This window comes from Mustela erminea, chromosome 11 (genome assembly GCF_009829155.1).
Source record: "Mustela erminea isolate mMusErm1 chromosome 11, mMusErm1.Pri, whole genome shotgun sequence".
Taxonomy (NCBI): Eukaryota; Metazoa; Chordata; class Mammalia; order Carnivora; family Mustelidae; genus Mustela; species Mustela erminea.
Window position 1 is genome coordinate 90,980,749 of NC_045624.1, and position 26,223 is coordinate 91,006,971.

The 26,223-nt window shown below is 36.9% G+C and overlaps 1 protein-coding gene and 1 non-coding gene across 2 annotated transcripts in view; both read right to left on the reverse strand.

Moving 5' to 3' along the window:
* LOC116568782 overlaps positions 1-25,382 on the reverse strand; it is a 42,201-nt gene extending 16,819 nt beyond the window's left edge. The window contains exons 1-3 of the mRNA XM_032304424.1: positions 25,304-25,382; positions 24,830-25,193; positions 5,098-5,246 (exon numbers count right to left, since the gene is read on the reverse strand). Coding sequence (XP_032160315.1) covers positions 5,098-5,246; positions 24,830-25,193; positions 25,304-25,346 — 556 coding nt within the window. The 5' untranslated portion in view covers positions 25,347-25,382. The remainder of the gene's footprint in view (positions 1-5,097; positions 5,247-24,829; positions 25,194-25,303) is intronic.
* On the reverse strand, positions 23,869-23,971 carry LOC116569726. The gene has a single exon (XR_004277157.1). It is a non-coding gene; the product is annotated as a U6 spliceosomal RNA (small nuclear RNA).
* Positions 25,383-26,223: the final 841 nt, after the last annotated feature.

Here is a 26,223-nt window from a genome sequence, read left to right on the forward strand (position 1 = left end):
ACATATATTAGTATATACAATATATATTAAATACATATTAAATAATTAAATATATATTTATATATTTTTATACATATACTGCTATATACTTATATATATACATTATATTATATTATATTTATATATTATGTATTGTATATATACATACATTTAAATTATGTTATATTATATTTATATATTATTTATATTATATAATATCATTTATATATGTATATACATATATGCATAGTATTTACACACATATAATTATAGTGTATATAATTATATATAATATATAGTATATATAATGTATATATATTTCATAATATACATAATATATATACATTACATAATATACATGATATAATTACATATATAATTACATAATATATATTACATTGGGCGCCTGGGTGGCTCAGTGGGTTAAGCCGCTGCCTTCGGCTCAGGTCATGATCTCAGGATCCTGGGATCCAGTCCTGCATCGGGCTCTCTGCTCAGCAGGGAATCTGCTTCCCTCTCTCTCTCTCTGCCTGCCTCTCCGTCTACTTGTGATCTCTCTTTGTCAAATAAATAAATAACCTTTAAAAAATATATATATATATTACAATAATTACATAATATATTACAATATAAACAATATATACACATATATACAATATAAATAAATATATACACACATACATAATTGTATTATATACATGATAATATAATTATATATGTGTGTATATATTATATGTATACACATATATACATATAATATACCATAATTATATATGTATATACATATACATACAATATATAAATATACAATATATAAATATAAATATGATATATAAACATAAATATAATATATTAATTATATTATATTATATACATAATATATAAAAATATAATATAACATTATTATATATGTAATTATACATCTATAATTACATATATTACATATATAATATATATTATGTATATAATATAATATAATTTATATGTATATACATATAAATGTATGTACATATATACATTTATATATATATACAAATTATACATATACATATACAAATTTATATACATATAAATGTATGTATATACGTATAAATTATATTATATACATAATATATACACTACATAATATACATTATATATTATTATATATACATTATATTATATTATAATGATATATATGTGTAAATATTATGTATATATGTGTGTATATATTATATATAATTATATATATGCACATACAAGTACATACAGTATATAAATATACAATATATAAATATAATATATATTTATATATAATAAAATATATGATTTTATATATATTAAATATAATATATATTATAATAGTAGGACACTGCATATTTTTCCAACCATATACTTTGTTTTTAATTTAGAAAGCATGTTAGTTAAATGAGATTAATTTTTCCATTTTATGTTATTTACATAGTTTTAGTCTCTGGTCAATATATTAAGGAATCCAATTTACATCTCAGTAAATTTGTATTTTTTATGGGAACACTTCTGATTCATTATAGTCAAGAAATTGAAAATCAAATGATGAATGAGAACTTTCTAGAAAGTTACACACTGTTTTTCCTCCTGTCCTTTCCCTTTGTTAGATTCTTACTTTATTCTTTCCAGGACAAAATGAATCTTGTTGTTGTTGGTTTTTTTTTTAAGATTTTATTTATTTATTTGAGAGAGAGAGTGAGAGAGGGAGAGAGAGAGTGCATAAGAGGGAGAAGGGTAAGGGGAAGAAGCAGACTCTTCCCTGAACAGGAAGCCCAGTGAGGGAGTTTATAATGGGACTCCAGGATCATGACCTGAGCTGAAAGCAGTCACTGAAATAATTGAGCCACCCAAGCACCCCAGGATAAAATGAATCTTGAACTTCCACAATTTTCTCAATGGAATATTAACTGAACATTAAAATAGTGACGTTGATTACGCATGGTTAGTGTCTATATTTTAGGTAATTATATTACATGGTTTTTCCTTCAACATTCTTTTTTAAACATTATTATATTAAGGCCCAAATCATTTTTATGATTCATGAAGTAGAAAGCATATTCCAAAATACATAAACCTCTTCAAAACATTTATATACATTAATTGGAATAATCACAAAATACATTGGAGTTAAATAGTCTGAGTTATTTGTATTTTATTAAGATGCAGCTATGAATTCTATATAAATTTACTAAATGTCAGCTACATTTTCAAGTGCAAGTGTGATATTTCAAACCTATATATTAGTGTTGATTTAATCATTCTCTTTTTTTTGTTATTTTTCTTTTCTGCAATAAATAAAGCTAATTCATATTTGAATAAGAATTTCAAATTTATGACATTTCTAACTTTATTTAAAATTCTAACTGTATTTAAAATGTTTAACTTTTTTCTAATAAATATGAGCATGAAGGTCAAACTTATTGGTGTCTGACCAGGTCTGCTGAAGGTCACCATCTGTGAATGACATTAAATATCGTGGTGCCCAAAGTAACGACGTAGTGGGAGCATAAAATGTACTTTTCTTAGACCATTTCTTCAATTTTTAAAGTGAATGTGGAAGGCAATGCCCACTCTTTCACTTCACATTCCTCCTAAGGGACTTGTACTTTAAAGTCCTTTTCTCATTTTATGGTGGGAAAAACATAACAAATGTGAAAAGTCAGTGTGCTTCATTTTCACAGGTGATATAAAGTATGTACTTCATCACAGTTTTCTCTACCATTGAACCTAAAATTTGACTCTGTTTCCTGATAGATAACTACAGGCCTTTTTTCTTTTTCTTCTGCTTTCCTCAGTGCTTAAGATCTTCTATTTTTAGTTCATGGCAGAACTCTACTTGTGTGTTTTATTTTAAGTCTTCTCAAATAGATTTAGGAAATTGGTAGTATAAATAAATGATAAATAGTTTGTGCGCCAGAGCTTGTTTCTTTTCTGCCGCAGAGCTTGACTGTTTGGCAAGGTCTACCTCAAAGATGACATGAAAACCAGGAGATGTTTACAAATCCTGCTGAGATACAGACACAAAGCATGTGGAATCAAACACACTGAAATGCCAGAGCATAAGGTGAAGCTTTCATTCCCAATATTATCCCTCACAACATGGGAGTTGCCTTTTGTTTCAGCCTCTCATATTAAAAGAGGCTCTTCTAATGTTCTTCTTTGATCAAACAATACTGAAATATTCAATACTCAAAATTCAGTTCTCAATTCAATTCAATACTCAATTCAATACTCAATATTCAAATACTCAAACAACCTGAAATAAACTCAACGTTGACATAAGAGGTAGAGCTGGTAAAGACAGTAAAGAAGTTTAATATGGATTTGGTAAATATTACCTGGAACAAAAATCTCTACATGTTATACTTACATTGAAAAAATATGGAATGCCAGAGGGAATAAAAACGCATTTTAAAAAATTTTATAAGTGGGTAGTTTTCTATTCAAATAAACTATCCAGTGACATCATTATAAGGGGATCCCTAAACAGACACTCAGACCCTGAGACGATCCAGAAATTTGCTCCAAATTGGATGTTTTAGATGGATATGAAGTGCTGAACAAAACTATTTTTAATGAAATTAGGGGTAAAAAAGGCAGTATTTCTCAACTGGTATTTATATTGACATAGTTTTTAACTGTTTAGGTATAATTTAATTAAGATATTAAATTGACAAGTAATTATTTGACTTTTATCCATATTACTATAAATTTATATATTCAAGTTGCAAAACAGCCTTTCTTTTTCCTTTATGTCTGGATATTTTCACTAAAGCATGAGAGAGCATCTTATATTCAGGCTAACAATATTTGAGACAATGCTTTTTATATTCTCACCATTTTTAGAAGCAAGTGACAGTGAGTCTTAGAAATTGAAGTATTCCACAAATTAGACCATTGGTTCTGAACTGATCTGTAGACTAGATGGTAATAATTAACATATTTTTCTGTACTTCTGATTTTATAAAGATATCCAGGGGGTGGTCATTTGAATTCTGAAAAATTGATATTCTTTATCACTGATCATGTCCCAATTTTTATAATCGCTCTTTTTGCATTTAATTTCATATACTATTAGCACCATTCACTTGAGATTGTTATTACATTGATAATATGAACAGATGGGAATCCAAAATGTTAATAGTAATAACTGTCACTATAAAATTTTAATTTTGTCATTTCTAATTTTTTCCATAATGAACACATATAATTTTTATAATTTTAAGAAAGCAATAACAAGTGAATCAAAATTTATTTGCTAACAGATGATTATACACAGTCTGTAATTTTTTTCTACACCAAACTCTCCTAAAACCATGAAGACTCTTTTTATGAGTTCTGGAGCTGAATTGGTTTAATTAGCTCACAAATTCATTAAACTAGACCATCTCTAGGCAATATTATAAGACTAACAATAGCAAAAATTTTGACTAGTGCCAGCCTCTCCACTAAGATGCTACAGTAATAAGAATAAGTGGGATTATTGATGTTCTATAGTCATTTACTCTAAGATTTTTTTTTGCACTGGTCTAAAAGATGACACAAAAGCAATCATATAAATTTTAAGTTATTTGAGAAAGAATCACTATTCATTAAGAAAGAAGCCCTATTAATATTAGAGGTACTTACAAGTATTTCTTACATAAATGACTACAAGAAAAGCATGTTGAACCATAAACTCACACCAATGCTTTATAAACATAGTTCTCAAAATAATTTTAATTTCAAACCTGAATATTTTTGTGTGTGTGTGTATTTTGTGTGTGTGTGTGTATTTTCTAAAAGTAGAAGTAAAATCTGCTTGTCCCCTGGGGCTAATAATACATTATATGTTTATAAAAAATAAAAAAATAATAAATCTGCTTTCAAGAAGGGATGTAAATAAATAATTTGCATAGAGTTTTCTTCCATATATCCCTATATATGGACAGCAAAATTGCTGTCCCTATGCTGAGGTGATCCTACATTGTTTTTTCTAAAAAGTATCTATCAGCTAAGTGGTGGGTATTGGAGAGGGCACGGATTGCATGGAGCACTGGGTGTGGTGCAAAAACAATGAATACTGTTACACTGAAAATAAATTTTAAAAATTTAAAAAAAATTACTTACCTGGGGGTGTTACTATGAGCTTAGTTCCTTGTGCAAATCTCTTGACCCAGACTGTTACCACATTAGTTAGAGGTTCTACAAAAACATCAGCCTTCTCCTGAGCTTCATGGCAGGACCAGCAGGAAGAAACCTTGTACTGGCAATTTGATCTTCAGAGTTTCCTGGGGAATCCTTGAATATAGGCTTCATAGCATCTGATATTTTATAAGTTTACCTGAGCTTAGTTGACCCAAGTGTCTGCTTTCCAAGAAGCCAATAATTACTGAAAAGGGCTGATAGAAAACAAAAACACTAAGAACAAAAATAAAAAGAGAGAGAGAAAGAGAGAGACACAGATTGGGATTAACTGGTCAACCAACTACATATCTACATTACCAGGAAAGTGTTCAGTGAATTAAGAGGTTGATATCCAGGTGTACAATTGTGTGAAATTGCTCAGAGTGTGCATCAAAGGAAAAGCCTTTGTGTTCTCACCAGACCTACTCTGTTAGTAATTTGGGATTGTATTTCTAAAGAGGGAAATTCTTCAGTAACTTACACTGCAAATATACCAATAGAAATATATTTGAGAAATGTGAACAATGTTCTCCATTCTGTAATCAGCTACTTTAATAACAGCAAAATGATTTTTTACCACACAATCAAAATGAGAAGATAATTTGTGTAATGACATATTATCCCTGGAATGAAAGAATCAATTTGTAGAAATCTATCTTCTATGAAAAAATAGATACCATTTTAACCCCAAATTTGAAAACACAATCCATTTCTCTGAAATGTTGAAAGAAGCAGCCTCTTGGAAGCTATTCTGTGATCTTCAGAAATGCATGCGTAGCCCTACTTTTGTGGTTAACTAGCTTTGGACAAGACATTTGCCACCCCTGCTTTCCCACATCCCATTTGCCATGTGGGCATTGGGCTATGAATGTTCAAAGGGTGCTTCCTGTTCCCACAGTTTATGAACCTGTGATTAAGAGCAGGAAAGTGTCTGCTGTGGTTGCTCAAGTGAGAAAGGTGTCCAGGGTTAATAATAGAGAAGGTTTACTTACAAATCCTTCTCACTCTCTGATATTGTGAGATTCCAGTAGGCACAATATCGGGGGCTTCATGGGACATGAGGACCTTATTGACTATCAGGTAGAAGACTGTTGTTTTTCTTGTCTGTGATTAACCAGAATTTGGTTAGTCTTACAGGTAATATTGGTTGAGCTTATAGGATTCTTTTCAGGGGCCCAGGGGACAATGACCTTCTCAAGGGAAACCCTAGACTGCTTGCAATGTATATGAAAAGTTCTGACTGGTGTTCAGGTAAAGGAGAGTTGATTCTGAGAGATTCTCATTTTGGTGTCTCCATTTGAAATGCAAGGGAGTAAGTCCAGAGGTACTGCACAAGTTGATAGTGGACATAAAAAACAGTGAAAAGACAAGAAGGTGTATAGTCATCTACAAACCCAAGCCAAAGATATACATACATCCATACATTTGGTGTTGCCAGTGACTAATTAGAATGGGCTCCAAGAGGGGGCATGAATCAGGACTGGGGAGGTAGTGGTAGAGGCAGCCCTTTTTCCTCAGAGGCAAGAATGGGGAAGGAAGGTTTGCTTTAGAACCAATGAAAGACCCTCTCAGTAAGATCTGTCTCAGTGTCATTTTATTATGTTCTTGGTATAAATAACTATCAGATCCTGGAAGCCTTCACCAAAACACCCATGTTATAATAATTCAATGTATATTCCCCTTGGGAACAACGACCTTGCATTTTTTCTTTAGCTTTTACTTCAGACACACCTATCCTTGAGCTCTTTTTTACTCAGATTGAACGTGTGGAGAGCTCTAACTTAGCGTGCAAATTGGAATAAAAGTCTTATTATATAATAACAAACGAGATACTAATCTCACAACCTTATGCAGAAGTAAGTATATTTTATAGATCAATAGTTTATAGAAAGTTCACAAAGTTTGATGAATATTTAAAGTTACTGTAGTTATTGCTTTAGATGCTATGACATTTCTATACTGTGAATAAAGAAAAATACTGGAGGAAAAATATTCTTTCATTTATTACCCTTGACTCTTTCCCTCTTCACAATTCTTAGCTTTTTAGAATTAAAGCAACACTTTACTGTTGTTTAGAGGGCAAAGTGAGATGTGATTTTTAAAGACTCCCTGAGATCCTGTGTTCGCTGAGATGGCTCATGAAGTAGCTCAGTTATAATGGGAAAGGACACTGTGATGTGTTGATCCTGTACTAGAACTGTCTGTATGCAACCATCTTTAGTTCCCAGCAATCCAGCAGGTTAATACCTAAAACTGGGAACACAGTATAACAAAGATTTAGTTCCTTTCCTCAATCAATGCTGCTGGTTAAGTGGCTGAGCAGGAATTTGAAATCAAGATCTGTAACACTCAGAAGTCTTGTATCTTCCATCTTTCATTCCTTTGTTCATTTGTTCGTTCATTCAAACTCAGCACACCATTTTGCACATTGATTTGTCTTCCTTCCCCAGAAACTTCTCGTAGATGCAGAAGTACAAAAATCAAGACACTTGCAGAAGTTAGTGTAGCTCCCACAGAGGTAAGGATAGTTGATAAAGTGACCTGACTGAAAGAAACATCACAGGTTCGGTCCTTGGGCTCCTAGCTCAGACCTTGCTGAGAACACAGATTCAGGAGAAAATTCCTGTATAGACATTAGTCAGGTCCCTCTGGGAGGTAGAAAGGAGCATGTATGTGATGGCAGAGGTGTGGAGTTGTGGGAGGGCTTTTGTCCAGTGGCAGCAGAGCATTTCCACACTTCACTGGAGTGTATTTGAGCAGGTGTAGTATTCCAGCCCAGCGTTTGCCTCACTAACTTGGTGTATCCTGAGGCTTGCTGGTAAACCCTCTTTCTTTTCCTGGCTTCGTAGCTGTCCTCATTAACACCTTGTTCCTGGACCACATTTTCATTTCAGGAAATGCACAGAATTCATTTAGAGGCTGGTCTGGCTTCTGTCAGTACTAGTATATATTTACATTCTTCCTTTGGTGTTCTAAAAATTCTGTTTCTTTGTTTTCAGTAATGGATGGCATGAACTGTGTTATTAGAATGTCTGCATTTGCATCTGAGAGAGAAAAAAGCAACAATTCATGAAATTTTGACATTTGCAAAATAATGCACATTTGTTCTCTATTAGTGAAAAGCTTAGGGTCTGATATTTAAATTTTCCTTCCTGAAGAATTCAAGCTCATGGTGAAATTTGTCAGCTTAGTTTAAATGTCCATATGAGCTTTCTTCTTCCAGTAATGGCTGGCTTGATTGTCCATGCTTTCTATCTCCTTTCTTCACTGAGTGAAATCTCCCATAGGTAGAGCCACTTACAGATCCACAGGGAGGTCACCAGGATGACCTGCAGTGGGAATAGCATCCTGCCAGCTCTTGTCAGGAGAGGTGGTTGAATACTCAGCTGATCACAAAGCAAATCTGAGAGCTGGTTTACGAAGAAGAAGTGGTGCTCTGAACACACAGCTAAGACCCATACACAGCAGAGAAAGGGAGCCACAGTATTTACACCAAATCATCCTGCAGAATAGGTCTACTAACTCCCTTTATCAGCAGATTTCTCTCATCACTGTGTGACTGTTACCATTCAATGATATTAATGTAAAGAAGCCATTTTATTGTTAATGGACTGTAGTCCCTCATTGGTTGAAATCAGTGGGAGAGAGAGAGAGAGAGATGGAGGAAGTTCTTACAGTTCTTTGCTTTTATGAGTTATGCTTATCAACTCCCTCCTTTTCTTTTTCCCCTCTCTCTAGTCCTTCCAATGCAGTTGGGATAATTTCTATTGGTCTGTACTCATGGAGACTAAATCTTTCCTTGCATCTCTTAAATCCACTGGTGATCCTTTATGGCATTCTTCATTTCTTTTATTGTGTTTTTATTTCTTGCCTTTAATTTGGTTCTTTCCATCTCTCTACTGAAATTATCTGTCTAATCTTGAGTATTGTTTACCCTTTCCATTAGATTAGAGCCTTTAATATATTAATCATAGTTATTTTGAATTCCCTGATAGTTCAACATCTGTGTCATGTCTCAATCTGGTTGTGGTAATGGCTTTGAGTCCTCAGAGTGTGTTTTTCCTGACCTACTGTATGTCTACGAAATTTTTGTTTGGAAGCTGGACATGCTATGTGGTATAGTAGACACTGAAGTAAATATATTTTGTGTTTGAAAGTGAACACACCTTTCCTGTTAGGCCTTTACTTTGGGGGTTTATGTTAATGGATCAGGAGTTAGACTGGAGTTGAAGTTTGTTGTTGTTATCAGGGTTGAATTTTGTTTTGTTAGTGTTCAGACACTTAAAAATTCCCTAGTTCTACTTTGTCTTTTCTCCTCATTTGTCTTTTTTTAATTTATTTTTTATTTTCAGCATAACAGTATTCATTATTTTTGCACCACACCCAGTGCTCCATGCAATCCGTGCCCTCTATAATACCCACCACCTGGTACCCCGACCTCCCACCCCCCCGCCACTTCAAACCCCTCAGATTGTTTTTCAGAGTCCATAGTCTCTCATGATTCACCTCCCCTTCCAATTTCCCCAACTCCCTTCTCCTCTCTATCTCCCCATGTCCTCCATGCTATTTGTTAAAGCTCCACAAATAAGTGAAACCATATGATAATTGACTTTCTCTGCTTGACTTATCTCACTCAGCATAATCTCTTCCAGTCCCGTCCATGTTGCTACAAAAGTTGGGTATCTATCGTTTGTTTTGCTCACCAGAGAGAGTCCATCTTTTGAAGCTCTCTGAGCTCTATTCCACTGTGACTTTTACTAAAGGTTTGCTGGCCTGTGGGTGAAAAGTCGGGGAGGGAGACATTCTTGATATTTTCATTAAGTCTCAATTTTAAGCAGATGCAGTGAAAATGGGTTTTAAGGATGTGATCTTCACAACTATTCCTTCCAGTTTTCCAGAAGTAGTAAATTTTAAATCCCTATTTCACTCCCTCAGCCACAATAAGTACCCACCACTTCAGGTTGTACTTTGATGCCCATCCTTCTGTAAATAAAAAGTTGTTACTTTTGGATATAGAGGAGATGTTTCTGGTGAACATTTTTGTGATCTCCTCCTTTGCCTTCCCTCAACAGGGATTCCACCAGCACCTTCCCCTGCAAATGAAGTCACTTGTTTCTTACAGTGGTGATCGCATAGATAAGGTCTGGGTGGATTTAGCTCTAGTTGTTGTTCCCCTCCAACAGCATCAAGGGGGAAGTATTTTTCTGGAATGTCCCTGATCTTCCCTCCAAGAATTTTATGGAGTTCCTGGAGAAGACACTTAAAAGGTGATGGGAAATACTTTATACATGGTCCCTCAGGGTTCACACTCTTCCACTAGTCTATACTCAGCTCTTTATATTTCTTTAGAAATTTCCACTTTAATCTTGTGACCAGGTGAATGTGTTTGACAACATCTATCCAAGAAGAACAAATGCTCACTTCCTGTTTCTAGCTGCAAGAGCCTGTCTCCAATTCTTATTTAAGTACAATCTCAGTTCTCCAATGGATACACAGAAGACATTTCAGCTCCTCCTACTTTTTTGGATGCTATTTTAAGATGAGAGCTGAGCTATTTCCAGATCTCAACACCTTGGAACACATGTGGGTCCTTTTTCCTAAATTTTGTTTGTTTTCCTTTATTTTTTAAAAGATTTTATTGATTTATTTGAGAGGAAGAGTGAGGGAATGAGAGAGAGGGAAAGAGAGCACAGGTGGTGGTGGTGGTGGGGTAGTGCTGGAAGGGAGAGGCAGAGAGACAAGGAAACTCCCCACAGAGCAGGGTGCTCAAGTCTGGGACTTGAGATTCAGGGACTCAAGCCTGACTCAATCCCAGGCCCTGAGATCATGACCTGAGCTAAAAGCAGACACCTAACCAAGTGAGCCACCCAGGAGCCCCTGTTTGTTTTTCTTTAGTGTAAATTGTTGTTAAATTTCAGTTGAGCTCTGCCCAAATTCCCATTATATCTCTTTATAATTTTTTAACTGTAATTTGTTAATACTCAGCTTTGACACTTCTCTCTGTATGGTGGATCTCAGTCTTTTCTCTGATAGGCATTTGGGTTATTATTTTTTTTAATCTGTGGTTTTATTATTTTATTTGTCTTGATTTGATTGATATGATTCACTGTTTATTTTCCATCATGCGAAGTACAGAAATCATGAGAACAGAAATGTTAATATTGAGGAAGTGCAAGTTGTCAAACATTTCTTTTCTGATTCTTACTTTTTGTGTTCTATATGAGAAACCTTTGGCTAACCCAAGGTCACAATTTTTTTTTAATTTATTTTTTATTTATTTTTAGCATAACAGTATTCATTGTTTTTGTACCAGACCCAGTGCTCCATGCAATCCGTGCCCTCTCTCTCTCTCTTTTTTTTTTTTTAGGTTCTTTTTCTTTTAATTTATTTTTTATTTTCAGCATAACAGTATTCATTGTTTTTGCACCACAACCAGTGATCCAAGCAATCCGTGCCCTCTATAATACCCACCACCTGGTACCCCGACCTCCCACCTCCCGCCCCTTCAAAACCCTCAGATTGTTTTTCAGAGTCCATAGTCTCTCATGATTCACCTCCCCTTCCAATTACCCCAACTCCCTTCTTCTCTCCATCTCCCCATGTTCTCCATGTTAATTCTCATGCTCCACAAATAAGTGAAACCATATGATAATTGACTCTCTCTGCTTGGCTTATTTCACTCAGCATAATCTCTTCCAGTCCCGTCCATGTTGCTACAAAAGTTGGGTATTCATCCTTTCTGATGGAGGCATAATACTCCATAGTTTATATGGACCACATCGTCCTTATCCATTCGTCCGTTGAAGGGCATCTTGGTTCTTTCCACAGTTTGGTGACCGTAGCCATTGCTGCTATAAACATTGGGGTACAGATGGCCCTTCTTTTCACTACATCTGTATCTTTGGGGTAAATACCCAGAAGTGCAATTTCAGGGAAATAGGGAAGTTCTATTGTTAATTTCTTGAGGAATCTCCACACTGTTCTCCAAAGCGGCTGCACCAACTTGCATTCCCACCAACAGTGGAAGAGGGTTCCCCTTTCTCCACATCCTCTCCAACACATGTTGTTTCCTGTCTTGCTAATTTTGGCCATTCTAACTGGTGTAAGGTGATATCTCAATGTGGTTTTAATTTGAATCTCCCTGATGGCTAGTGTTGATGAACATTTTTTCATGTGTCTGATAGTCATTTGTATGTCTTAATTGGAGAAATGTCTGTTCATATCTTCTGCCCATTTTTTGATATGATTATCTGTTTTGTGTGTGTTGAGTTTGAGGAGTTTGTTATACATCCTGGATATCAACCTTTTGTCTGTACTGTCATTTGCAAATATCTTCTCCCATTCCGTGGGTTGCCTCTTTGTTTTCTTGACTGTTTCCTTTGCTGTGCAGAAACTTTTGATTTTGAAGAAGTCCCAAAAGTTCATTTTCACTTTTGTTTCCTTTGCCTTTGGAGACATATCTTGAAAGAAGTTGCTGTGGCTGATATCGAAGAGGTAACTGCCTATGTTCTCCTCTATGATTCTGATGGATTCCTGTCTCACGTTGAGGTCTTTTATCCATTTTGAGTTGATCTTTGTGTACGGTGTAAGAGAATGGTCGAGTTTCATTCTTCTACTTATAGCTGCCCAGTTTTCCCAGCACCATTTATTGAAGAGACTGTCTTTTTTCCACCGTATATTTTTTCCTGTTTTGTCAAAGATTATTTGACCATAGAGTTGAGGGTTCATATCTGGGCTCTCTACTCTGTTCCACTGCTCTACGTGTCTGTTTTTATGCCAGTACCATGCTGTCTTGGTGATCACAGCTTTGTAGTAAAGCTTAAAATCAGGTAACGTGATGCCCCCAGTTTTATTTTTGTTTTTCAACATTTCCTTAGCGATTTGGGGCCTCTTCTGATTCCATACAAATATTAGGATTATTTGTTCCAGCTCTTTGAAGAATACCAGTGGAATTTTGATTGGAATGGATTAAAAGTATAGATTGCTTTAGCAGTATAGACATTTTTTTTAATTAAATTTATTTATTTTCAGCATAACAGTACTCATTATTTTTGCACCACACCCAGTGCTCCATGCAATCTGTGCCCTCTATAATACCCACCACCTGGTACCCCAACCTCCCACCCCCCCCACCACTTCATTCCCCTCAGATTGTTTTTCAGAGTCCATAGTCTCTCATGGTTCACCTCCCCTTCCAATTTCGCCCAACTCCCTTCTCCTCTCCAACTCCCCATGTCCTCCATGATATTTGTTATGCTCCACAAGTAAGTGAAACCATATGATAATTGACTTTCTCTGCTTGACTTATTTCACTCAGCATAATCTTTTCCAGTCCTATCCATGTTGCTACAAAAGTTGGATATTCATCCTTTCTGATGTAGGGATACAGTATAGACATTTTAACAATGTTTATTCTTCCAATCCAAGAGCATGGAATGGTCTTCCATCTTTTTGTGTCTTCTTCAGTTTCTTTCATGAGTGTTCTGTAGTTCCTCAAGTACAGATCCTTTACCTCTTTGGTTAGGTTTATTCCCAAGTATCTTACTGTTCTTGGTGCTATAGTAAACAGAATCGATTCTCTAATTTCCCTTTCTGTATTTTCATTGTTAGTGTATAAGAAAGCCACTGATTTCTGTACATTGACTTTGTATCCTGCCATGTTACTGAATTTCTGTATGAGTTTTAGTAGTTTTGGGGTGGAGTCTTTTGGGTTTTCCATATAAAGAATCATGTCATCTGCAAAGAGAGAGAGTTTGACTTCTTCATTGCCAATTTGGATACCTTTTATTTTTCTTTGTTGTCTGATTGCTGTTGCCAGGACTTCTAATACTATGTTGAAGAAGAGTGGTGAGAGTGGGCATCCTTGTCGTGTTCCTTATATCAACGGGAAGGCTGCAAGCTTTTTCCCATTGAGGATGGTATTTGCTTTGGGTCTTTCATAGATTTGATGACGTTCAGGAATGTTCCCTCTATCCCTATACTTTGAAGCGTTTTAATCAGGAAGAGATGCTGGATTTTGTCAAATGCTTTTTCTGCATCAATTGAGAGGACCATGTTATTCTTCCCTCTATTCTTATTAATTTGTTCTATCACACTGATTGATTTTCAAATGTTGAGCCATCTTTGTAGCCCAGGAATGAATCCCACCTGGTCATGGTGGATAATCTTTTTAATGTGCTGTTGGATCCTGTTTGCTAGGATCTTGTTCAGAATCTTAGCATCCATATTCAGCAGTGATATTGCTCTGAAATTCTCCTTTTTGGTAGGGTCTTTGCCTGGCTTGGGGATCAGGGTAATGCTGGCTTCATAGAAAGAGTCTGGAAGTTTTCCTTCTGCTTTAATTTTTTGAAACAGCTTTAGGAGAATAGGTGTTATTTCTTCTTTGAAAGTTTGGTAGAATTCCCCAGGGAATCTGTCAGGTCCTGGGCTCTTTTTTTTTTAATTTTTAATTTTATATAAACATATATTTTTATCCCCAGGGGTACAGGTCTGTGAATCGCCAGGTTTACACACTTCACAGCACTCACCAAAGCACATACCCTCTCAATGTCCATAACCCCACCCCCCTTCTCCCAACCCCCCTCCCTCAGCAACCCTCAGTTTGTTTTGTGAGATTAAGAGTCACTTATGGTTTGTCTCCCTCCCAATCCCATCTTGTTTCATTGATTCTTCTCCTACCCACTTAAGCCCCCATGTTGCATCACCACTTCCTCATATCAGGGAGATCATATGATAGTGTCTTTCTCTGCTTGACTTATTTCACTAAGCATGATACCTTCTAGTTCCATCCATGTTGTCACAAATGGCAAGATTTCATTTCTTTTGATGGCTGCATAGTATTCCATTGTGTATATATACCACATCTTCTTGATCCATTCATCTGTTGATGGACATCTAGGTTCTTTCCATAGTTTGGCTATTGTGGACATTGCTGCTATAAACATTCAGGTGCACATGCCCCTTCTGATCACTATGTTTTTATCAAAAGACAACTGACAGAATGGGAGAAGATATTTGCAAATGACATATCAGATAAAGGACTAGTGTCCAAAATCTATAAAGAACTTAGCAAAGTCAACACCCAAAGAACAAATAATCCAATCAAGAAATGGCAGAGGACATGAACAGACATTTCTGCAAAGAAGTCATCCAGATGGCCAACAGACACATGAAAAACTGCTCCATATCACTCGGCATCAGGGAAATACAAATCAAAACCACAATGAGATATCACCGCACACCAGTCAGAATGGCTAAAATCAACAAGTCCGGAAATGACAGATGCTGGCGAGGATGCGGAGAAAGGGGAACCCTCCTACACTGTTGGTGGGAATGCAAGCTGGTGCAACCACACTGGAAAACAGCATGGAGGTTCCTCAAAATGTTGAAAATAGAACTGCCCTATGACCCAGAAATTGCACTACTGGGTATTTACCCTAAAGATACAAACGTAGTGGGCTCTTGTTTTTTGGGAGGTTTTTGATCACCGCTTCAATCTCGTTACTAGATATCAGTCTATTCAGGTTGTCAATTTCTTCCTGGTTAAATTTTGGGAGTTTATAGTTTTCCAGGAATGCATCCGTTTCATCTAGGTTGCTAAGCTTATTGGCATATAACTGTTGATAATAACTTCTGATGATTGTTTCTACTTCCTTGGTGTTAGTTGTGATCTCTCTCTTTTCATTCATAATTTTATGAATTTGGGCTTTCTCTCTTTTCTTTTGGATTAGTGTGGCCAGTGGCTCATCGATCTTATTGATTCTTTCAAAAAACCAACTTCTAGTTTCATTGATACGTTCTACTGTATCTTTGGTTTCTACCTCATTGATTTCAGCTCTAATCTTGATGATATTTCTTCTTATGTGTGGAGTTTGTTTGATTTGTTTTTGATTCTCAAGTTCTTTAAGGTGTAGAGAAAGCTGCTGTGTTCTGGATTCTTCAATTTTTTTGAGGGAGGCTTGGATGGCTATGTACTTCCCCCTTAGGACCGCCTTTGCTGTATCCCATAGGTTTTGTACAGAAGTGTCTTCATTCTCATTGGTTTCCATGAATTGTTTCAGTTCTTCTTTGATCTCCTGGTTGATCCAAGCATTCTTAAGCAAGGTGGTCTTTAGCTTCCAGGTGTTTGAAACAAGTTCCTTCTGAACTTTTCCTTGTGATTGAGCTCCAGTTTCAAAGCATTGTGATCTGAGAATATGCAGGGAATAATCTCAGTTCTTTGGTATTGGTTGAGTCCTGATATGTGACCAAATATGTGGTCAATTCTTGAGAAGGTTCCATGTGCACTTGAGAAGAATGAGTATTCTGTTGTTTTAGTGTGGAATGTTCTGTATATATCTATGAGGTCCATCTGGTCCAATGTCTCATTCAATGCTCTTGTTTCTTTATTGATTTTCTGCTTCGATGATCTATTTCTGAGAGAGGCGTGTTAAAATCTCCTACGATTAGTGTATTCATATCAATATGACTCTTTATCTTGATTAATAGTTTTCTTATGTAATTGGCTGCTCCCATATTGGGGGCATACATATTTACAATTGTTAGATCATCTTGGTAGTCCCTTTAAGGATTATGTAGTGTCCTTCTGTATCTCTGACTACAGTCTTTAGTTTAAAATCTAATTTATCTGATATGAGAATCACCACCCCAGCCTTCTTTTGAGGCCCATTGGCATGAAAGATGCTTCTCCATCCCTTTGCTTTCAGTCTGGGTGTATCTTTAGGTTCAAAATGGGTCTCTTGTAGACAACATATGGATGGGTCCTGTCGTTTGATCCAATCTGCTACCCTGTGCTATTTGATGGGCGCATTTAGGCCATTCACATTGAGAGTGATTATTGATAGATACGTTTTTATTGACATCGTGTTACCTTTGAAGTCTTTCTTCCTGTAGATTGTCTCTATATTTCTGTTCAATGCTATTCTTAGGATTTTTCCTCTTTTATAGAACCCCCCTTAATATTTCCTGCAGTGTTGGCTTGGTGGTTGCATAGTCTTTTAAGCCTTGCTGGTCTTGGAAACTCTTTATCTCTCCATCCACTTTGAATGTCAGTCTTGCTGGATAAAGTATTCTTGGCTGCATGTTCTTCTCATTTAGTGCCCTGAATATATCTTGCCAGCCCTTTCTGGCTTGCCAGGTCTCTGTGGACAGGTCTGACATTATTCTGATGAATTTCCTCTGTAAGTAAGAAGCCTCTTTGTCCTAGAGGCTTTCAAGAGATTATACCTACAATTATGATTCCTCAATTTGACTACCAGGTGTCTTGATGTTTTTCTGGAATCTATAATCTTGGGTGGAGACCGTTCGGCCTCTAGTACATGAACGCTGGTTCCATTTGTGAGACTGGGATAATTTTCATGAAGAACTAGTTCCACTATATCTTCTAGACTTCTTTCTTTCTCCTCCCCTTCAGGGATTCCAATCATTCTGACGTTGGAACTTTTCATGATATCATTTATTTCCCTGATTCTGTTTTTGTGGTTTCTAAGCTGTTTGTTCCAGGCTTCCTCTTGATCCTTTCTCTCTATCTGTTTGTCCTCCAGATCACTAATTCTATCTTCTGTCTCAGTTACCCTAGCTTTGAGAGAATTTAGATTAGATTGGAACTCATTGAGAGCATTGTGAAACTCAGCCCTGGTAGCTTTTAGCTCTTCCCTAACATTGTGAACATCCTGTCTGGTCGCTTTCAGCTCAGCCCTAATCAATTCCATTTGGTCATCCATGGCTTTCTCCAACCTAGCTATTGCCTGGATAATTGTTACCCCGAATTCTCTTTCTGACACATTATCTATGTTGATGGCCATTAGCTCTGTTGCAGAAGGTTCATCCTCTGTATTTTTCTTCTGTTGGGACTTCCTCCTCCTAGTCATTTTGGTGAGAGATGACTGAACAGATGTACTTGGATGTATAGACCATGGTGCAGTCAGGGTGCACCCTGGAACACTTCTGAGCAATCAGGATTCCCCACCCAAATGAGAGAAAAAAGAAAAGGAAAAGGAAAAAAGAGAGAGAGAGAGTGAGAGAGATAGAAAAGAAAGGGAAGATGAAAGCGAAGGTTCAGCCCAAATGGGCCCCAAGGTAAGGTTTATGAGGTATACAAACAAAAACAGACAAACAAAAAGACTGATAAAAGTATATAACAAGATAAAAAAATATATGTAAATAAAGGAAGAACCTCATCAAAAAGAACCTCAAGTGTAAGATTTATATACTATCAGGACAAACACAAAAACACAGAAACACTGGTGGAAGAAAAAGATGGGAGAGTGGTTAAAAATTCTCAGTGTGGGCGAGGAAGGTTGTTTTGATACCTTCCTGGATGTATCTTGATATCTTTGTTAAAGGACTCAACTTTCCTAGGATAAAGGGGGATTAAAAATTGGTTTACCTATAAGGGTAGTATTGATTGGGGAAAGGGGGTTACTTTGAAGTTTAACTCTATATGAATATTAGAAAATAAAAATAGAAAAGGAATAAACTAGACTAAACTAAACTGAAATTAAGAAAAAAAAATTCAAAAAATAGAAATGCAAAAGAAAAACACAGTTGTATATATCAAAAATTTCAGGTTAGAAGGTCATTATGGAATTTGATGTACTGGACAGCTTGCTGTGATGGTAAATAGGTTAAAAATTAGAGAGGGCACAGATTGCATGGAGCACTGGGTGTGGTGCAAAAACAATGAATACTGTTATGCTGAAAATAAATAAAAAATAAATTTAAAAAAAAAAGGAAAAAAAATATCTATATAAAAAAATGGGCCAGAATAGTGGGAACAAATTAAAAATAAAAGTTGTCCTATGAAGTGGTGGTGGTTCTCTTGTAGTCTTTTTTTTTTTCTTTCTTTCTTTCCTGGTTGGTTTTCTGGAGGAGGGGCCTGCCACGTGGGTTTTCAGTCAATGATGTTCCCTGAGTTAAGTCCTCCAGTCCCCCTCAAGGGGGTGGGCTCTGAGGAAAATGTTTTTTTCAGGCTTTTGTTCTCTGGAGGTTTTTATGTTTGTTCACCTTCCCCCCCCCCCCTTGCCTTGACCGCTTTTGATGGTTTTTGTAGGTTTAGAGGAAAGCAACTACACCCTGACCTCCCTCTCAGAGAGAAGGCTCAGTCTGTTCTTCTGTGAGTGTTGCAGAGCCCATATAAATTTCCCCTTGGCCTCTGGCAGAGCACATTCCAAGTCGCGGTCCCTGGGGATGCAAGATCTTCTGCTTATACCCAAAACCATGGCAGCGGTGGCTGTCTGGGAGCTCCAGACCACCAGAGAGGTTCCAAGTAGCGATCACATACTGAGATTTTCCTGCTGGCCCGGGCTGGGAGTGCCTGGTCTTTCTGGGTCTAAGAGTGCCCAGCTTGCTCGCATCTCTTTCAGGGGAGGTTGTGGGTCACGCGTGTGTCTCAGGCTCTGAGAACGGGGCACAGGTCTGAAAGCCCCAGGCTGGGCCTTCACGCACATCTCTCAGGGGAGAGTTTGGGGCGCGAAGGCTCTGAAACAATGGCGCATATCAAAGAGCGCCGGCTGGGCCTTTGTACCTCTCTCAGGGGAGAATGTGGGGCACGCATATCTCAGGCTCTGTAGCAGGGCTAGCGCATTCTGCCACCCTGGCATGGCTCCCATCCCCTCACAGGAGCCAGAACCGACGCAATCTCGGGTACGCTGGTGGCTCAGGGACCAAGACCTGGTTTCTCCACCACACTTTCTCTGGCTCAGCGCCAGGGGAGGCTGTCCTGGGACCGGGGATTTGAGCCCCTATCCCTAGCCACCCTGATTCCCACAATTTCTCTCCCACGATCCTTTGCTCTTTTGGAGTGCTTTCAACCAGTCTCCAGGTCAATGCTGGTCCCCAGATGCAGGGCACTCTCTCTTTTCTTAGGAGTATTACTTTCCAACCAGTAACCTCTGGTGGCTCCCTCCCCCTTTTGTTTATCTTCCGATATCAGCCCGCCTTTCCCACTCCGCTTTACCTGCCCACTGGCGTCTTCTGCCCCTGTAGAGATCCAGTTGCGTATAATTCTGATCTCAGACTGATTTCATGGGTGATTGGAGTTCTTTGGTAGGTAATCAGCTCACTTTAGGGTACAGGTTGAAAAGGCGCCTCCACCTACTTCCCCCGCCATCTTGTCCCCCCGGTCACAAATATTTTTGTGACATATTTTCACAGTGTGTTCACAAAAATACCTAGAAGTGTTATTGCTTTAGTGTTTACATTTTGTCCTAGAATCTGTTTTTAGTTTGTGTATGTGATATTTGATATGGATTGTAGTTTATTATTATTATTATTATTTTTTACATAGATGAAAAGTTGTTTCATAACCAGTTGTAGAGAAGTCCATTCTTTGTCCAATGGATTTCCCTGGCATCTTTGTTAGAAATTAGTTAACCACATATGTGTTGCCTTATTTCTGGATTCTATCCCTCTTATCTATGTATCTATGTTTTCACCAATACCCCACTGTCTTGACCATAGTAAGTGCTTAAATTATTTTCAAAACTATTTTGCAATGCACTCTTCTTCATCTTCCCACATAAATATTACAATCAGTTTATTAATTTGTATGAGAAGTTCTCCGGGGATTTTAGTAGGGATTACATCGAACGTATTTATCAGTATTGAGTCTTCCAATCTGTGAACATGTAACTCTAGATTTATTTACTTGTTCTTCAACTTCTGTCAGTAAAGTTTTATTGATTTTAGCATACAAATCCTTCCCATTTTTGGTTAAATTTAACCTCTACATATTATAGAGGTTCTCTTGATATTGTTAGTGTGACTATTGTAAATGATAATATTTTTAAAATTTTACCTTCCAATTGTGATTTTCCAGAAAAATGTATTACAATGGATTTTACATCTCACATTCTATTTAGCAGTGTATACTCTTCTACTAGGTGTATGTGCCATCATTTATCCAACTAAACTCACTATATTTGGATATTTATATCATTTCTAACATTTTGCAGTTACCCAATGAATAATTTTGTGCATATATATATATATATATATATATAGTGTTGAAACTGTACCTTCAGAGTAAATTTCTAAAAGTGTTTTTGCTAGGTTAAAGTTAAATACATGTGAAATTTTGTTAGATATTTCCAAATTCCTCCATGAAAGGGTTGTATTTTACATCCTTCCAGCAATGTGTCAGAGTGTCTCCCACAGCTTCCCCAACATAGTGTACTGCTTTTATTCAGTCTCATGAATGAGAAATGGTATCTCAATGTAATTTTAATTGATATTTACCTTATTAAAGTTGAAGTTGAACATGAATATATTCAAGAACTATTTTTATATTTCTCTTCGTGAATTGGATTTTCATGTCTTTTGCCATTTTCCTTCCATTTTTAAAATGTATTTTTATTTTGAGGATAGTTGATCATCATGTGCTGTACAACTTGAAAGTATTTCCTCATGGATTGTTATTTGTCTTTTGATTTAACTTATGCTGCTTTTTGCCATGCAAGATTTGTTTTCATTTTCAGAGTAAAATTTATCAAAATATTTTCTTATTGTATCTTGAATTTTAATTGTAGTTAAAAACTCATTTCTTTACTTTTTTTTTTTTTTTTTTTTTTTGCATGGAAGGAGCTGCCAACATTTTTCAGTTCAGAGTCAGATAACAAAAACTTTACTTAGGCTGTTTGGCCCTAAGGTCTCTCTTCTAATTCATCACCTCAGCCACTGTAGCACAAAAGCCATCACAGACAGTTAGGAAATGAATAGACATGGTTGTATTCCAGGAATGTCAGCAGCTGGTGTTCTGTTAGAAAATCTGAGAGGAAAAGTTTTCTATTTTCACTTATTCTATTATTTAAAATTAAGAAGTAGAGAAAATAATAAGTTTTGGTCTTGGTTTTATATTTTGTAATATTATGATCAAATATGCCATAGTAACCCATATAAGAAATTCAGTGCCTCAATATAATGAACATTAGGCCTGCTCCAAGCATGTGGAAGAACTTTATATGTATTCTCTAAGTTACTTCTCTCAGTGGTTCCTCCAGGTAAATATGTTTATGTTTTCCATTTCCAAATGAGGAAAATGAATCAAAGATATGGCAAGAAATTTATCCAGAGTGAGCTAGTTAATATGGGGAGAGTGGATATTAACAAAGGGTCATTGAGGAAACCCTGAAACAGGAGGAAAGATAAAATAAAAATAAATGTCACTCAGTAGTATATCATTCTAGGGAGGTGATTGACAAATATCTTCTGTAGAGGGATAAATGATCAATAGTTTAAGGTTTTTGGGTCTCTGTTGCAAATATTGGGCTCTGCCATTGTAATGCAAGGGCAGATTTCTACAATTTGTAAGCATATGGTCCAGGCTGTGTTTCAGTAAAACCTTATTTACTAAACTGGGGGTTTGCTGGACTTGGGCATAGTTTGTGGCCCTCTTATTCCATGGTAACCACTCTTTTCATTGTATTTAATCATAGTTTTCTAGTTATTCTTTTTTCTGGGGGTGTAAGCAGTAATACCATAGAATGGAAAATATAAATATATAACCATTTGAAATGTCATATAGACAGTTTTATTTTATTATTTTTTATATAGTTACATTTTAAATTATTATACAAACAATCTTTATTAAATGTAAAAACCCAAAAATATTGATGGCAGGGGTGCTGAAAATACTGACTCTACCTTTGGCCTTCCATCTTGATCAGATCCTCTCTTGAGGCTCCATGCTCTGGGTGCCTTTGGAGGTTAATATGCACACCTTAGTAATGCCTGCCATGGTCCACGTGAGGGGAGAATTGGTTTGACTTTCAGTAAAGTTGTAAATTTTACTTATAATTCTTCAAAAAGCATGTTTTTAAGAGCTACATGGTATTCTCTCACTTCAAAGCCTCATAGATGAGGTACCCTGTGCCATACTGCTCACACTGTAGTGTGTCGTGGATGTTTTGTGTTGAAAAGTAAGAGTGGTTCCATCTCCTGAGATTCATTACCATGTGGCCATGTTAATCAAGGTCTGCACTGTTCTTTTTAGGATTAAATGAAATAATCTGTATTTAGCACTGATACTGTGAGAAGCGTATCAGTGCTTCTTTTTTTTTTTTTAAGATTTTATTTATTTATTTCACAGAAAGCGACACAGTGAGAGAGGGAACACAAACAGGAGTGAGAGAGGGAGCAGCAGGCTTCCTCCTGAGCAGGGAGCCTGATGTGAGGCTCGATCCCAGGACCCTGGGATTATGACCTGAGCCAAAGGCAGATGCTTAATGATTGAGCCACCCAGGTGCCCCTTATTCCCTCTTTTCATTCACATATTTCATTCACATCACAAGAAGTGGTCTTCTTACCTTTGCTTCTGTAGACTTATTAGGTGAAAGGTAAGGTGATGTTGAAACCATTCATTCAGTGTTCTCCTCCCAGGATCAACCACAAATAGGAGTCATAATGGACAGGGTGTAGGACATCAGATCATGTGTTTGCCTCTGAGAAGGCAATGACACTGCTGTGGGAGGACTTCATTCTGCCTCTCTAGCACCTCTGTACTTGGTAGCACCACCTGATTCTTAGAAAGAGAAAAAGAATGACTATGTTGTCATGATCTCGGGGACCAAGTATTAAATGCAGGCATGGTAATTATGTGATCAGATATTCGTGTTACTGTGTTACCAAAGGTACAAGGTTTGCGAAGTAAAGGTTTTTCCTCATCCTTTGAAAGTGGATTCTAAAGATGCAGGGGTGGAATTATTATATATTTTTTAGAAAAATATGGAACACTTCATGAATTCGCATGCCATCCTTGCACAGGGGCCATGCTAATATTCTCTGTATCATTCCAGTTTTAGTATATGTGCTGCTGAAGCAAGAAAGGGAGTGGAATTTTTACACTGCATGTTTCCCTATTTCTTATAAACTCACAACCATACAGTTACTAATCACAGAATTCAATTCTCAATAATGATTTTTTGTTTTATTGGTTTGTGAGGGACAGTGCCTTTTTTTTTTCTTTAGAGATGTATGCAGGGTGTATTATCTTTCCTTTTAACCATTTGGTCCTTAGATTCTTAGTTTTCTTTGTAGAACCCTGGAGAACGAAGTCAGAGGTATATCCATCATGCCGGAGACACCCAATGTGCTGGTTTTCTCCTAGAATTGATCCCTGAATGTGGAGAGGTTCTGCTGCTACCTCTAGAATACAGGGTTTAAACCTTGGTCTCTCCTATACCAACAAATACCTGATTGTTTACTTCAGGAATTAATGGTCAGATACCTTCAGGATGGCCTCAGATACAAATAGAAGGCAATATTTAATTCAAAAGATCATTGAACCTCTGAAGAACTGTAATAAATGAATAAAATCAGAAAGTAGGAATAATAGGAAATATTTATGTAAAATGTATAACTTTTTCTGGATTCATTCTGAACCATTCAAATACTCAAAATCTCTTTTTCTATGGTGAATTAACAGATAAATGGATTTTTCTCTGAACCACCAATCCTGTATTCAGAGTTCCCAGATAACAGAATTTCATGGGAAATAGTATCAAAATGTTTATGTTTCTACCAGTGCTGCTGATATCATGTGAAGCTCATTATATGAGTAGAATCAAAAAGGTCTTCCTGCAGAGTTCAGGAAATAGAGCAGAAAGAGAGGCTCAGGCTGGGCACCCAGCTGTGCAACCTCTGTGGTTGCCATATTGAGAAGGATGTGGGTAGGTCAGACCTTAAGATGGTTCTTGCGTAGCTTTTCTTAGCAACTCTGATGCTGTGGATCCAGTCCCAGCAGGCACAGTAGTACATGGCCTCATCTTCTTGCTCTAAGAAATTTACCTTCAAGGTTGAAGTAGAAGTAATAGCATTTTTAGTTGCTTCAAGTTTGTTTTTCTTCCCACCTAAAGAAACTTGAGTATAGCTTGTCAAGATATATGTTAGATGTTCTATCTCCTGATGTGGTTTCTGCCGGTACCAGTGTATGACTTCATTGGTAAAGTCTTTAGAAGATACCTTGCATAGTATGGGGGCACTCTTATATCTTGCTCTGGAAATTGATATTTCAGGTTGCTCCAACTTCACCTGCCCGAGGCCAACTGCAAAGCAAAGAAGAGAAATTCCCATGAAAAAATGATACAGAAAAAGGCAACGATAAAGAATTTCTTGACTCTCTCCTGTAGACTGAAGTGCCTGGGGGAAAACTCACAGGCCCAGAGACAGGAGAAGATGACTGCTTCCAGAAGTGGCATCCCGTTGGCCTGGCTGGCTCCCCAGTGACAAGGTAAGAAGTGAAGTCCCTGTTGGCAGGACTTGACATGTCAGTGGCAGGAGGGCGGGGCTCATTTGGGTATCTCAGAAGTGGTGGCTTAGATAGTTCTCTGAGGTTGTTCATGATTGGCCACAGATCTGAGCAGTCTGGGGCTTCCTGTGTCCCATCATTGCTGGGCAGATGGGGTGAGAGGATTCCCTATCTGCTAGGAAATTTCTAGTATGAATGTGTCTGTCTGGGGTAGGACAGGATGATTCTCACACCCATCAGCCATCCCTCCGGGATCGAATACTGCAGAAACATTGCTCAGAAACATGAGGATGTGCCTGCTGTGCTCAGCCCCTATGTCTGTCTGTCTCTGACTTGCTGTTGATCTGGGACTGGGATGGGAAATCTGACCTTAACTCTTCTTTAACACAGCACAACAGAACAACAGGCAGTGAACTATCTCATCGATGTTGTTGAATGTGAGTTGTGCATAAGCATTTTTAAAGTTAACTGAGATGTCACCAGGCAGATTAGGACTCAGAGAAATGCAATTTCATTTATCATCTGGGTACCTCCAAGAAGGGACGAGGCTACAATTGCTGGGGATACACGGGTCAGAGCAGTCTCTGGAAACCAGCTTCTACTTGCCCTGGGGCTTGCAACAGTCTTGTGAGCATGATGTCATAGGCAGGATCATTTGCAAAGGAATGTTATGTCACATAAGTAAGGATGAACTTTACAATTAATATTCTTCCGATGTCTGTTGTGGACTTGTAATATGTCAAGCAGTGTTCTCAATATTTTCTTGCATTATTTTATTTATTACTCTCGGCAGTCTCATGAGAGAGCTGCCATGATTAGTCTCCATT